General features: G+C 50.2%; 1 protein-coding gene across 1 annotated transcript in view; it reads left to right on the top strand.

Moving 5' to 3' along the window:
* The first annotated feature begins 9,411 nt into the window (after positions 1–9,411).
* Positions 9,412–13,167, top strand: part of LOC142244599 (putative acyl-CoA dehydrogenase 6) — a 147,925-nt gene continuing 144,169 nt past the window's right edge. Inside the window, exons 1-2 of the mRNA XM_075316855.1 lie at positions 9,412–9,481; positions 9,654–9,846. Of these exons, the coding sequence (XP_075172970.1) occupies positions 9,688–9,846 (159 nt within the window). The 5' untranslated portion in view covers positions 9,412–9,481; positions 9,654–9,687. The remainder of the gene's footprint in view (positions 9,482–9,653; positions 9,847–13,167) is intronic.

Below are 13,167 nucleotides of genomic sequence, written 5' to 3' on the forward strand. Positions count from 1 at the left end.
GTTATCTGTCCAAAGCACAGAGTACAACACAACACTTCACTGTATCTCCCCATGCTTCTTTACCTTAGCTCACATAACAACACACTTTATTTAACCCCTTCACCACCTGGCAATTTCCCATTTTTCGTTTTTCCCTCCCCTTCTTCCTAGAGTGGTGGTGGAGTGAATAAATTTAGCTTGGAAACATGACGGAAATATTATTCCACTAGGAGACTCTTATAGGAAAATATGGCAGAAATTAAAATGATCAACCTTAATTGATCACATATAATTGCTCCTCTCACCTCACCAAGAGGAATGTGGAGGGGTCTTTTTAGTGTACGGGGTATCGAGGACGACAATCTTTAAGTGGGGAGGCGTGTAGGGGTGTATTGCCACTGGAATATGGTTGAATAGTACTGTGACTTTAAGAGACTGTGCTCCCTTGTTTTCTGCATGTTAGGGAGTGGCACCCCGTCTAAACTGTAAATATGGACTAGCCCGCCCCAGAAAGTGCGGGAAAAAGATTAAGAGTGGGAGACGAGTTTTAGGCGGGAACTGGAGCCATTGGATTGCCTGAGAATTGGAGGCAGAAGATGTCTTCCTGTGCTCTGGTGTAGCTTGGCGGTTTGAGACATGATGAGGTGCCGGCTGCAAGAGATACTGCGAGATGGAAAACTGACGAGCAAGTATCAGACCATGACGTTCTTAAGGACAGCGATAACCAAGGAGAGGAAGGGTTCCCCCCTACAACGTAAGAAGAAGTGCCCACTGATCAGAACCACAGCATTGAAATCCCGAGAGTGAACCTGTGTCATCCCAACTGGACCATGAGTCTGTACCGGTGTGTGCACTTGGTAGAGCGTACATCCCAGAGGAGGGAAGGAGCCCAAGTTGTGAATGTGGAAACAGCGGGCACCTTGCCAGCGGCTGCAGGAATGACACCCAAGCCCAACGGGAGCCACCATTAAACTACCAACCCCCGCTGCTGGGGAAGTGAGAAGAGAGGCTGCTCCAACAATGTCCTAACTGCGGGAAGCCTTATCCTGCATGTTGACTTCAAAGGGCTCCTTGTGGACACTGGGTTGCAAGTAACAACAATGTCTGAGGTCTACTGGTCAACTTCAATCAATACTTCCAAGCACTGGTTAAGCCAGAAAAGGCGACTTTGATCAGGGTGACTGCTGCCAACCAGCAGCCAGTCACACTCGTCGTGTGAATAAAGGTCTGGATCTGTGGGCAAGACGTGGCAAGGAAAGGATACTGGGCATGAACATCTTTTGGGAGTTGGACCAGATCATGTTCACAAAAGCAAGGGCCTGGCTACTGGAAGCAACCCACTCCACATAAACCTACTCAAGAAGCTTTCCATTGCTTAGTCCGTGTCTGTGGGACACAGAAGAGTGTCCCAGCTCACTACATTTGTCGGTCGGGACCTACCGCAACCTCAAAGGGATGGAAGTGCTTGTTGAACCAGCGGTCACGGGAACAGTGGACCAGGAGGTCACATGTTAGCTGTGGTCCAACAAGGATGGGTCCAGGTGAGGGCCATGAACGTGGGTCCCCGAGATGTAATCTTGCCACTGAGAACGGGACTGGCCCAGGTATACCTGCATAGAGGTGAGGTGGTGAACAAGAAGGAGGTGACCTTGTCCCCGGTGGAAGGTGTGGCATGGACCCTTAAGGTCTCTGCGGGGACAGAAGAGGTGCTGCCTCCAGAATAGAGTGGATGAGCCATCCTGGAACAAATGGATGTGCGGACGATAGAGAGAATGTTGTTGAAGAACCAGGCCACATTTATTCACCATGCTGAAGATTTCGGTTGTACCAAGGCCATCGTCCACGAAATACAGAGGGGGTTCAGTAGCCCGATCCAAGAGCAGTACCGGCAAATTACTCCCATGCTATACCAAGAAGTGAAGACACTGATGAAACAGATACTGGAGTCGAGGGTGGTACAGAGCAATCAGGGCCCATGGGCAGCACCAGTGATACTCATCAATAAAAAGGATGGGACCATCTGCTTCTGAGTAGACTATAGGAAACTCAATGCATGCACTATCCGAGACTCTTACCCTTTACCCTGAATCGAGGAAGCCTTGACCTGCTAGAAAAGGTCAAATACTTTTCCACGTTAGACTTTGCGACTGGATATTGGAAGGTACTGGTGGCAGCAGACAATAAAGCAGAGACCGCATTTATTATCCTGATGGGGTTATTCGAGGTAAACCAGATGCCATTCCACCTGAACTTCAAAGATACCCTCCATCTACCTGAACAACATCATCGTATACTCTGTCTCGATCCAAGAAGATTGTACTGCAGCAGTGGGACAAAATTGAGATCCGGGAGACATTATTGTACAGCAGGAGGCAATACTCCACAAAAACTGAGGTGAGGTGGCTGGTGGTTGTCCCAAAGAGCCTGGCCCAGGGAGTCGCCAAGGAAGCTCATGAGTTTGGGGCCTACTTCAACACGGTGAACACTTAACAGTGGCTGCAGGGGTATGTGTACTGCCGGCGATTTCAAGTGTGCAATCACACACATCAAGAGCACTGAACTGAGGGCAACCATCCAAAACATATGAAATAAAAAGAGCCATTAGAGGTTCTGATGGTCGTTTATCTCCTTGTGGGACACTCAACTGGAGGCCCCCAGTTCTGCCTGGTCATGACCAACCACTTCTCCAAATTTACCGTGGTTACCCCAACTGGAGATCAGACTGCTGAGTCGTGGCGCGGAAGTGGATCCATTTTGCCCAGGGCCCATGTTTCCAGGGCAAGATGATGGAGGCATTATATCGCCTATATGGCATCAAAAGGTCCAGGTCCACAACATACCACCTGCAGGGTAATGGGACATGTGATCACTTCAATCAGACTCTACTTCAAATGCTAAGAACTTTGGAAGAAGACAAGAAGGTGCATTGGCCGCAATACTTGCCAGAATTTGTTTGGGCCTACAACATTCGAGTCCATTCTGCTATAGGCTATGCCCCTTATCTGTTACTGTTCTTGAGGCTGGGACAGAGGTTTTAAAACTAAACATGGAGCAGCCGGCAGATGTGATGGAGTGGACTGCCACCTCATCGGTGAAGGAGCATTGCCAGTGGTAACAAACCATCCAGCAGTTGGCTGGCCAGCAGTTACAGAAGAAAATGCACCCCGGCTGCGCTCGAGTCTATGCACTATGATTACAACCTGGAGACCGAGTCTTAAGGGTGCTTTACACGCTGCGACATCGCTAGCGATAGTCGTGCGCGATTGCACCCGCCCCCGTCGTTCGTGCAACATTTGGTGATTGCTGCCATAGCGAACATTATCGCTATGGCAGCGTCACACGCACATACGTTGTCAGCGACGTTGCTGTGACCGCCGAACAATCCCTCCTTCAAGGGGGAGATGCGTTCGGCGTCATAGCAGTGTCACTGCGGCGTCACTAAGCGGCCGGCCAATAGAAGCGGAGGGGCGGAGATGAGCGGGACGTAACATCCCGCCCACCTCCTTCCTTCCTCATTGCCGGTGGACGCAGATAAGGAGATGTTCATCGTTCCTGCGATGTCACACACATTACAGAGATCAGCGGTGACATCACTGAGAACACGACCTGTCCATCACCAGAGATCAGCGGTGACATCATGCTGCCGCAGGAACGACGAACAACATCGTACCTGCAGCAGCAACGATATTATGATAAGGAGCGACGTGTCAACGATCAGCGATTTTTGACGCTTTTGCGATCGTTGATCGTCGCTCCTTGGTGTCACACGCTGCGATGCCGCTAACGGCGTCGGATGAGCGTCACTAACGACGTGATCCCGACGATATATCGTTAGCAATATCGCAGCGTGTAAAGCACCCTTTAAGGGTACTTTACACGCTGCGATATCGGTACCAATAAAGGCTAGTGAGCGTACCCGCCCTCGTCGGTTGTGCGTCACGGGCAAATCGCTGCCCGTGGCGCACAACATCGCTAACACCCATCACACGGACTTACCTTCCCTGCGACAGCCGTCCAATAGCAGAGGAGGGGGGGAGATGAGTGGTCGGAACATGCCGCCCACCTTCTTCCTTCCTCATTGCCGGTGGACGCAGGTAAGGAGATGTTCGTCGTTCCTGCGGTGTCACACACAGCGATGTGAGCTGCCTCGGGAACGACGAACAACATCGTACCTGCAGCAGCAACAATATTTTGAAAAGGAGCGACGTGTCAATGAGCAACGATTTTTCACGTTTTTGCGCTCGTTGATCGTCGCTCCTAGCTGTCACACGCTGCGATGTCGCTAACGGCACCGGATGTGCGTCACTAACGTCGTGACCCCGACGATATATCGTTAGCGATGTTGCAGCGTGTAAAGCACCCTTAATTCCAAGAGAAAGAAAATGAAGGATGGGAAGTACAATTGTCGCGGGCGGAGGAGGGGACGCTGCGCTCTCCCTACTGCTCGGGTCCGGCCGCCGCTGCTGCAGCGGCCTGCTGCTGCTCGGTGGGTCGAGCGATGGGCCGGATCCCGGGGACTCGAGCGGCGCTCCTCGCCCGTGAGTGAAAAGGGGGTTTGCTTTTTGGGATTGTTTATTGTCCGTGACGCCACCCACGGTTATGGTGATTGTATGGACACCACCGCTGCTCTGTATGGGGATCCCGGGAGCGGTGACAGGGAGCAGCAAAGTTGTTGGTTCTCCCCTCCGTGGGTAGGGGGTGGTTGTCCCGGGGCCCAGTGATGAGGTGGGGGATGCTGGATGGCAGGGCCGGTGCAGGGCTTGGTGGGGTGCAGGGACGCGGGGGCAGCGCTGTGCCTCACGGCACTGTGGTACTCACTCAGCCTGAGACGGTGACACAGTTCTCGGTAAAACACACGGCTGGAAAGACGGTTCCCACGGACGGCTGCTGTTGCTTTTCCCCAGTAGTTGACGGTGACGGTCCCTTTTCCTGCACCTAAGTCTATGTTGGTAGCGATGGGTTCCCACCGGTAACCCGCTCCCCGGCTTGGATATGTGCCGGAGGAGCCCCTCTTTGCCCGCAGGCGCTGACCCTGAGAAACTGGTGCCTTGGCGGTGGCAAGCAGACTCTCCTGCAGACGATCACTGCCGTCTGCTGACCTTGCTGTCTCAGTCCGGGGCACACACCCGGACCAACTTCAGGCTTTCTCAACTGTCACTTTCTCTTCCACTTTTACTCCTCTCTCTTGCTCCTCTACCACTTCACTCTTAACTCTCACTGTTCTCTCACTGTTCTGCCTGGTTTTCCCGCCTCCAGGGCTGTGAACTCCTCGGTGGGCGGAGCCAACCGCCTGGCCCACCCCCTGGTGTGGACATCAGCCCCTGGAGGAAGGCAACAAGGATTTTTGTGTAGCTTTGGTGTACCTATCCGGGGTGTAGGGTGTGGTGGTGTCATGACCTGTGACCCCTGGCTTGCCCAGGGCGTCACACAATCTTACAAAATAATCGAACCGAGTGCTTCACCAGAAAATCTTGCGGCCATGCCGGTCGGAAATCCGTCCAGATACATCGCCAGCATGTGATCATGTTGCGCTGACCAAGCGCGTGCCGATCAGATTTAGCAGTGACAAAGGCTCGTGGATCGTTCCTGACACGGTAGTGGGTCCTCAGCCCACAGACATTGGTGATTCTAGAGGTGAGCCATTACCACCTTGTGAAGCAGACGTACACTAAGACCTCCCCCCCCGAAACCACATTGACAGACAACCTCCCAGAAGATTTCCAAGTCTCTCCAGAAGACCAAGACCTCCAGAGATCTCAGAGGTCTACTGCAGGAGTTCCACCAGTAAGATATGTTAAACAGTGTGCTTTATCTGTACTGCCAATGTCGTTGCCCTCCTCTATAGGTTCTGTGTACATGCTAAGCATTCCCTTGCTGTGGGACTAAAGCTGGGTTCACACATAGCGACAGCGACAACGACATCGCTGTTACGTCACCATTTTCTGTGACGTAACAGCGACCTTCTAAGTCGCTGTTATGATCGCTTCTTAGCTGTCAAACACAGCGACGCAGCAGCGATCATAACGTTGCTACATGTGCAGAGAGCAAGGAGCCGCGCACACTGCTTAGCGCTGGCTCCCTGCTCTCCTAGCTACAGTACACATCGGGTTAATTAACCCGATGTGTACTGCAACTACATGTCACAGTGCAGAGAGCAGGGAGCCGCGCACACTGCTTAGCACTGGCTCCTTGCTCTCCTAGCTACAGTACACATAGGGTTAATTACCCGATGCGTACTGCAGCTACATGTGCACAGAGCAGGAGCCGGCACTAGCAGCAAGAGCGGCGGAGGCTGGTAACGAAGGTAAATATCGGGTAACCAGGGAAAGGTCTTCCCTTGGTTACCCGATGTTTACAGTGGTTACAGCTTTCCGCAGCTGCCAGACGCCGGCTCCTGTTCCCTGCTCGCTTCATTTCGTCGCTCTCTCGCTGTCACACACAGCGATGTGTGCTTCACAGCGGGAGAGCGACGACGAAAAAATGAAGCTGGACATTCAGCAACAACCGGCAACCTCACAGCAGGGGCCAGCTCGTTGCTGGATGTCACACACAGCGACAGCGACGGGACGTCGCTGCAACGTCACAGAAAATGGTGACGTAGCAGCGACGTCGTTGTCGTCGTCGCTGTGTGTGACACCACCTTAAGAGAGACGATGAGAAAGGTAACAAGAGAGCTCTATGCTGTTCATTGTAGAACTTTCATTCAAGCTTGAAGATTAGACTTTTTGTTGTTGACTGGTAGTCCTGTTATTATCATGGTCGAGGCAACCATCCTTAAAGGTACTGTCACACATAACGAGATCGCTAGCGAGATCGCAGCTGAGTCACCGTTTTGGTGACGCAGTTGCGATCCCGTTAGCGATCTCGTTATGTGTGACACTTACCAGCGATCAGGCCCCTGCTGTGAGATCTCTAGTCGTTGCAGAATGGTCCAGGCCATTTTCTTCAAAGGCGATGCTGGGCAGGACACATCGCTGTGTTTGACACTGTGTAACAGGATCACAGTGACTGCTGAGATCGTTATACAGGTCGCTACTGCGATCTGTATTGTTCTGCATCGCTGGTAAGATCTCACTGTGTGACATCTCACCTGCGACCTCCCAGCGACTTACCTGCGATCCCTATCAGGTCGCATCGTTTTTGGGATCGCAGGTAAGTCGTTATGTGTGAAGGTACCTTAAGTGGGGAGGCATGTTATCACCCCTATGTTATCACCCCTTATGTTATCACCCCTACAATATGGTTCAATTATACTGTGACTTTAAGATAAGAGACTGTGCTCTCCTGTTGTTCTACATGGTCTGGCCAGCTCAGCCGGCATTCACCTCTGAACTATAAACTTAGACTATCCCGCCCCAAAAAGTGCGAGAAAGAGAACAAGAGTGGGAGAAGAGTTTTAGGCAGGAACTGGAACAGTCGGGTTGCCTGAGAGCGGGTCTAGCATGGCGGTTCGGGACAAGGTGCTGTGCCCTCTGTGAGAGATACTGTGAGCTGGACCGTGAGAGGACCCTGAAGACCGACGAACAAGTACCGACCGAGGTCTCTGCACCATGATGCATTATAGCTGGACGTGCACCCGCGGAGGCACATCCAGCAGAAGCAAGGACTAGAGCCGGCGGGCCCCTTGCACCCCCTGTGACTACGATCGTTCTGCCACTGCTGGTGGGCTACTCAGCGTAGGCATCTTGCTTGCCAAGAAAAATGATAAGTTGTGGCATCAAGAAGTTTGGTGTCGTTGCGTAAACAGTGTTTTGTTATTTTGTTAGCGCTTAGCTCATTGTTAGGTGAGTAAATGAGAGAGAATCAGAAGCAGAGTTATGAGAGATGCAAGTGGGCGACTTGCGACATACAGTTATCATGTATTTCCACTTAAATGGATTTTCTTTTATGAGAGTTTGGAGTTACAATGGTCTTTTCTGGATCTAAAGAGATGACATCTGGACCACCTGTCTTTGGATCTTACAGCAAATCAATGGCTGCAATGTTCAGATGATCGGTGGTCATTGTTAGTGGTCTACTGGAGAGATCTGAAGACTGGCCATACTGGAACAGGAAGCAGTTGTCCATCTTCCTTTCTTCTACTACTGTAATCCCATTCCCTGCCCCTTCCAACTTTTTAAACAAACTTTTAAGTTTCTTAGCTGTCCCACTCACTCAATATTTAAGTGCACCCCACTTGCTAACTGCACTAACTACAGCTGTAGGAGCCTTTTCACTGGGGAGCTAGACTAGGGTAGACAAGGGGTGGCCAACAGATGCATGAAACTTTCCCAGTCACTAGGACAACCACCTGGGGGGAGGGCACCACTTGGGGTAGAAGTAGGAGCAACCTTCACACTCTCGACAGCCAAGTCAGGACTACAGTTCTGGCGACACCACCACCATCTTCTTCTCTTCTCTTCTTTTATGGGGCCTGAGGCTTGGAGCGGAACACTGAGGCCGGGTTCCTCACTCCTGGAGGGGCATCTCTTGGAAAAGACACTTTCAAATACCGGTGGCTACCTCTAACTTAACTGGGATTGGCTTGAGCCCACCACAGCGATGACCGGTACCTCCCGGGCAACCTAAAGACAGTGAATAAAGACACATGAAATCGCAGCCACTGACTCAGCCTTTTGATTGCCGGTGCCGTCGCCCCACACTTCGGTGCCAACCGCCAACCATCCTCCCCGGGGCCTGCTCCACCTGTGGTGAGCGAAACCATCTTTGCTGCTACTACCATCCGCCCCGGAGGACAGCGAAAGCAGCTAATTCCCTGGCTGCGTACTGCAGGTGGCATCACGACAATCATCCTCTTCACCCTCCTCCACTACTACCCTCGTTCTCTCCATCCCGTCCATCCACCATTCCCTTCCGTGGACACCTCAGGGTCACGAAATCGGACAAACCACCCGTGACATCCTCTGACCCTTCACCAGCCTGGCGACGAGTAACCCCCCCAGGCCCTGTGGAGTGCTCCATGATCACCGGTTGAAACCCTTAGCAATCAGTCAATTACCACCGTATCCTGATATTACTAGAGCGACTGGACCTGACACCTATTGAGCTGTGTGCATGAATTCTATTCTGGTGCAGGACTCACTGAACGTTGCTCGGTTGCCTTCTTCCACCAGCGCATCCTGATATAAAAGCAGCCAAGAAATTTTACATTTTATCAGATGCCCCTCTTTATAACTTCTGTAATGCCGCCGACACATCCGCAACATCAACATATTTTTTGGATTTTAGTCGCCTGCCGGATTGATATCCATTAATCAATTTTCTTAAATTCCACTGTGTGTTGAATAAAAGAACTGTCCGCCTGTCTCCAGTGTTTCTCGCTTCTTTTTCTGTCTCTACTGCATCTAAAGAAGTCAGAAAAAGTAGGTTTCTTAACTCCCTCCCCCCCTTTGAAATAAGAGCCGTCCCCAGTAAGGTCCCTGCTTGGAGCAGTGGATGGGGCGGACCAGTCTTTCCGGAAGTGGCCGACTCTGCAGCAGCTGAGCCCTGTTTACATGATTCAGTGAGTGCCTTCAGCTGAAACCTGATTGTTACTAATAATAATACTGCTATAATATGCTATTATATAACAACTGAGTGCAATACAACGTAGCAATAACACATTGTAACAGTCTCTGCTCATGTGACGGTATCACACATACACACGGTGCTGACATTGTGTCCTTTGTTTGCAGGTCATAGTCCCAGCCACAGATCCCTGCTGCAGTTATGGCTCTTAGACTGTGCTCCTTGCATCTTCTGAGGGCCAAGCCTGGATTTACGTGCAGATTTTTCTCACTAACAGCCCCCGCTAGCCAAACAGGCAACCAGGCTGTGAGTGTCCTGCATACGCCGGAGCACAATGCAATAAAGGAGTCGCTGAGAAAGGTATATATACAGTATATATCCGCTTTATATACACTTAGATCGCTTGTTACATTTTGTAAAATACCTGACTTTTTCTTATAGATGAGCAAAAATATTTGCAGATTTTGCACGTCAGTGACCAGTGGGTCTGAATCTTATGAACTTTCTCGGCCGGCAGTTGAATGGCACCGTCTTGGGCGGCTCTGGGGTTTACAAGGTCCCTAAGACTTCAAGATCTAGCATTGCACTGCTATGTCAGGACATCAAGGGGACTTTGGAGACAACATAGGTGCCAAGGGTGCCGGCATCCAAGTGCCGGCCGAGGGAGTACACAGAACCTGGATCTGGCTGGCACTAAGTATTAATGTGGACGCCTGACTAAGGTCCTGTGAACTATCTTGGCCGGCAGTCAATAACAGCTTTCTGGGTGGCTCTGGCGTTTTTGGGACCCCTGCGATGTCAAGATCTAACTTCGCACCGCAATGTCCTGACATTAAGAGAACCTTGGAAACACAAGGGGTTCTCAGGATGCCGGCATTCAAGTGGCGGCCGAAGAGGTTCACAGGACCCAGATCTGACTGGCACTAAGTAATAATGTGGACCCCTCACAAAAGGCATGCGAACTACCCTAGTTGGCACTCAGATGCCGGCATCCAGGCCAGCTCTGGTGTTTGAGATCCTTGTGGTGTCAAGATCTAGAATTGCACCACAATGTCATGACATCAAGGGGACCTTGGAAACACCAGGGGTTCCTAGGATGCTGGATCCTTAGACCTGGATCTGGCAACCACTAAGCACTAATATTAACAGGTGACCAAGGGTATTCAACTACCCTAGTTGGCACACAAATGCCGGCATCCTGGGCAGCTCTAGCGTCAAGATCTAGGATTGCACCGCAATGTCATGACATCAAAGGGACCTTGGAAACACCAGGGGTTCCTAGGATGTCAGCATTCAACTTGTGTCCATGGAAGTTCACAGGACTTGACTAGCACTAAGCTCTAATGTGGACACCTGACCAAGGGTATGCTAACTACCCTAGTTGGCACTCGGATGCCGGCATCCTGGGCAGCTCTGGCGTTTGAGATCCTTCCATCATCAAGATCTAAAATTGCACCACTATGGCATGACATAGAGGGTACCTTGGAAACACCAAAGCTACCCAGGATGCTGACATTCAAGTTGCGGCCGAAGAAGTTCACAGGACCCGGATCCGACTGGCACTAAGCTCTAATATGGACTCCTGACCAAGGACAAGCAAACTACCCTAGTTGGCACTTGAATGCCGGCATCCTGGGCACCTTTGGTGTTTGAGATCCTTGTGATGTCAAGATCTAGAATTTCACCGCAATGTCATGACATCAAGGGGACCTTGGAAACACCAGTGGTTCCCAGGATGCCATCATTCAAATGCCAGCCGAGGAAGTTCACAGGACCCCGGTCCGGCTGCCATGAAGAGCCAATGTGAACGTCTGATCAGGGACCTGCAAACTACCTCTGCTGTCCCTCAAATGCCGGCATCCTGGGCACCTCTGGTGTTTGCAAGGTCGGATTGATATCATGACATAATGGTACATTGCTAGATCTTGACATTGTAAGGATCTCATAAATGCCCGAACTGCCGAAGAAGCATTCGAGTATCAACGAGGGTAGTTCCTAGGACCTTGGTCAGGTATCCATATTAGAACTTAGTACCTGCCGGGTCTGGGTCCTATAAACTTCCTCGGCCACCAGATGAATGCCGGCATATTGGGTACCCCTGGTGTCTCCAAGGTCCCCTTGATGTCATGATATCATAGTGCGATACAGATCATGACATTACAGGGACTTTGTAAAACCCAGAGCTGCCCAGGATGCCAGTAGTGAACTGCCAACTAAGGGATTCTGCATTCACAGGATTGTGAACTCCTGACCAAGGCCCTGCGATCTACTTCAGCCGGCACTCATCCTGGGCACCTCTGGTGTTCCCAAGGAACCCTCGATGTCATGACATAGCGGTGCGTTACTAGATGATGACATTGTAGAGACCTTGTAAACACCAGAGCTGCCCAGGATGCCGGCATTCGAGTGCTGGCCAAGGTAGTTCTCGCTCAAAGCATCAATTTTTATATATTACATCTCCCATTAAAAGCAATCAGGTCCCAGCATTCACCACATCAACATTAGGAGGTTGCGTTTTATTATGCTTTTTTTTTTATTAATTTACAGTTTTTCGCTTTTACATTTTTATTCTGCAATACTGTCGCTTAAAACTTAATGAACCAATTTAATTTCTTTTTTACACTAAATCTTTTTATTTGCAAATTATCCTTTTCCGCACAAAAATGTGCATGAAAAATATTTACAAATGGGAAAACTATTTTGCCTTCCATACGTCATCATTCTGCCTTTCTGCACCCACTGAATGAAATACGGTAGATTTCCATTTGGACCCTTGTGCCGAAGGCAGAAACTCAAGGTTCTGCCTTTGTCGGCTTTGGTTTAGAATTTAGCTGCAAATGTTTCCTAGTTGGAATTAAAGGGAACCTGTCAGGTGCAAAATGCAGAACCACGAGCAGTTCTGGGTACATATTGCTAATGTCCCTGTATACACTAGCATAGATAAAGGGATCATTAGAAAAATTATTTCTAAAGATCCTTTATGATATGCAAATGAGTAAGGGGACTAGTCACCTGGGTGTTACTTCCTTCGACTAGCCACCCTCTTAGCATGGTAGCACACCCACAGTGGTGTACTAACATACTAATGAATGCAGCGTCACCACCTGTTTTCGCTGTGACCACGCTTCTGAATGCCGGACACTTCCGGTCATGCGCAGTATGAAGCCGGGTGTATGCGTCCCGGCTTCAGAGAGGTCTAGTGCTCATGACCGGAAGTGCTGGGCATTCAGAAGCGCGGTAACAGCAGATAAAGGTACGCATGCCACCACTTGTGACGCTCCATTGCATGCTTGTATGCCCCTGTGGATGCGCTAACATGCTTAGAGGGCGGCTAGTTGTGGCAAGTAACACCCTTGGGACTAGTCCCTGTGCTCATTAGCATATCATAAAGGATCTTTAGAAATACTTTTTCTATAGATCTCTTTATCTATGCTAGTGTATACAGGGGTTAGGCAGGGATTAGCAATATACACCCAGAACTGCTCATGGTCCTGGCTGCATATTGCACCTGACATGTTCACTTTAAGGAAGTCTCTGGAAAACAATCTGCTCCGATTCTGCAACAGTTTTTTTTAACCCTATGAGTGACATATGAATGACATTTATTGATAAGCAACTATTAGGATTCTGAACTTTGGTGCAAATATTCACTTAAAAAGAAGATACCAATTGCTCCATTTA

Source organism: Anomaloglossus baeobatrachus, chromosome 6 (genome assembly GCF_048569485.1).
Source record: "Anomaloglossus baeobatrachus isolate aAnoBae1 chromosome 6, aAnoBae1.hap1, whole genome shotgun sequence".
In the NCBI taxonomy this organism is placed as follows: Eukaryota; Metazoa; Chordata; class Amphibia; order Anura; family Aromobatidae; genus Anomaloglossus; species Anomaloglossus baeobatrachus.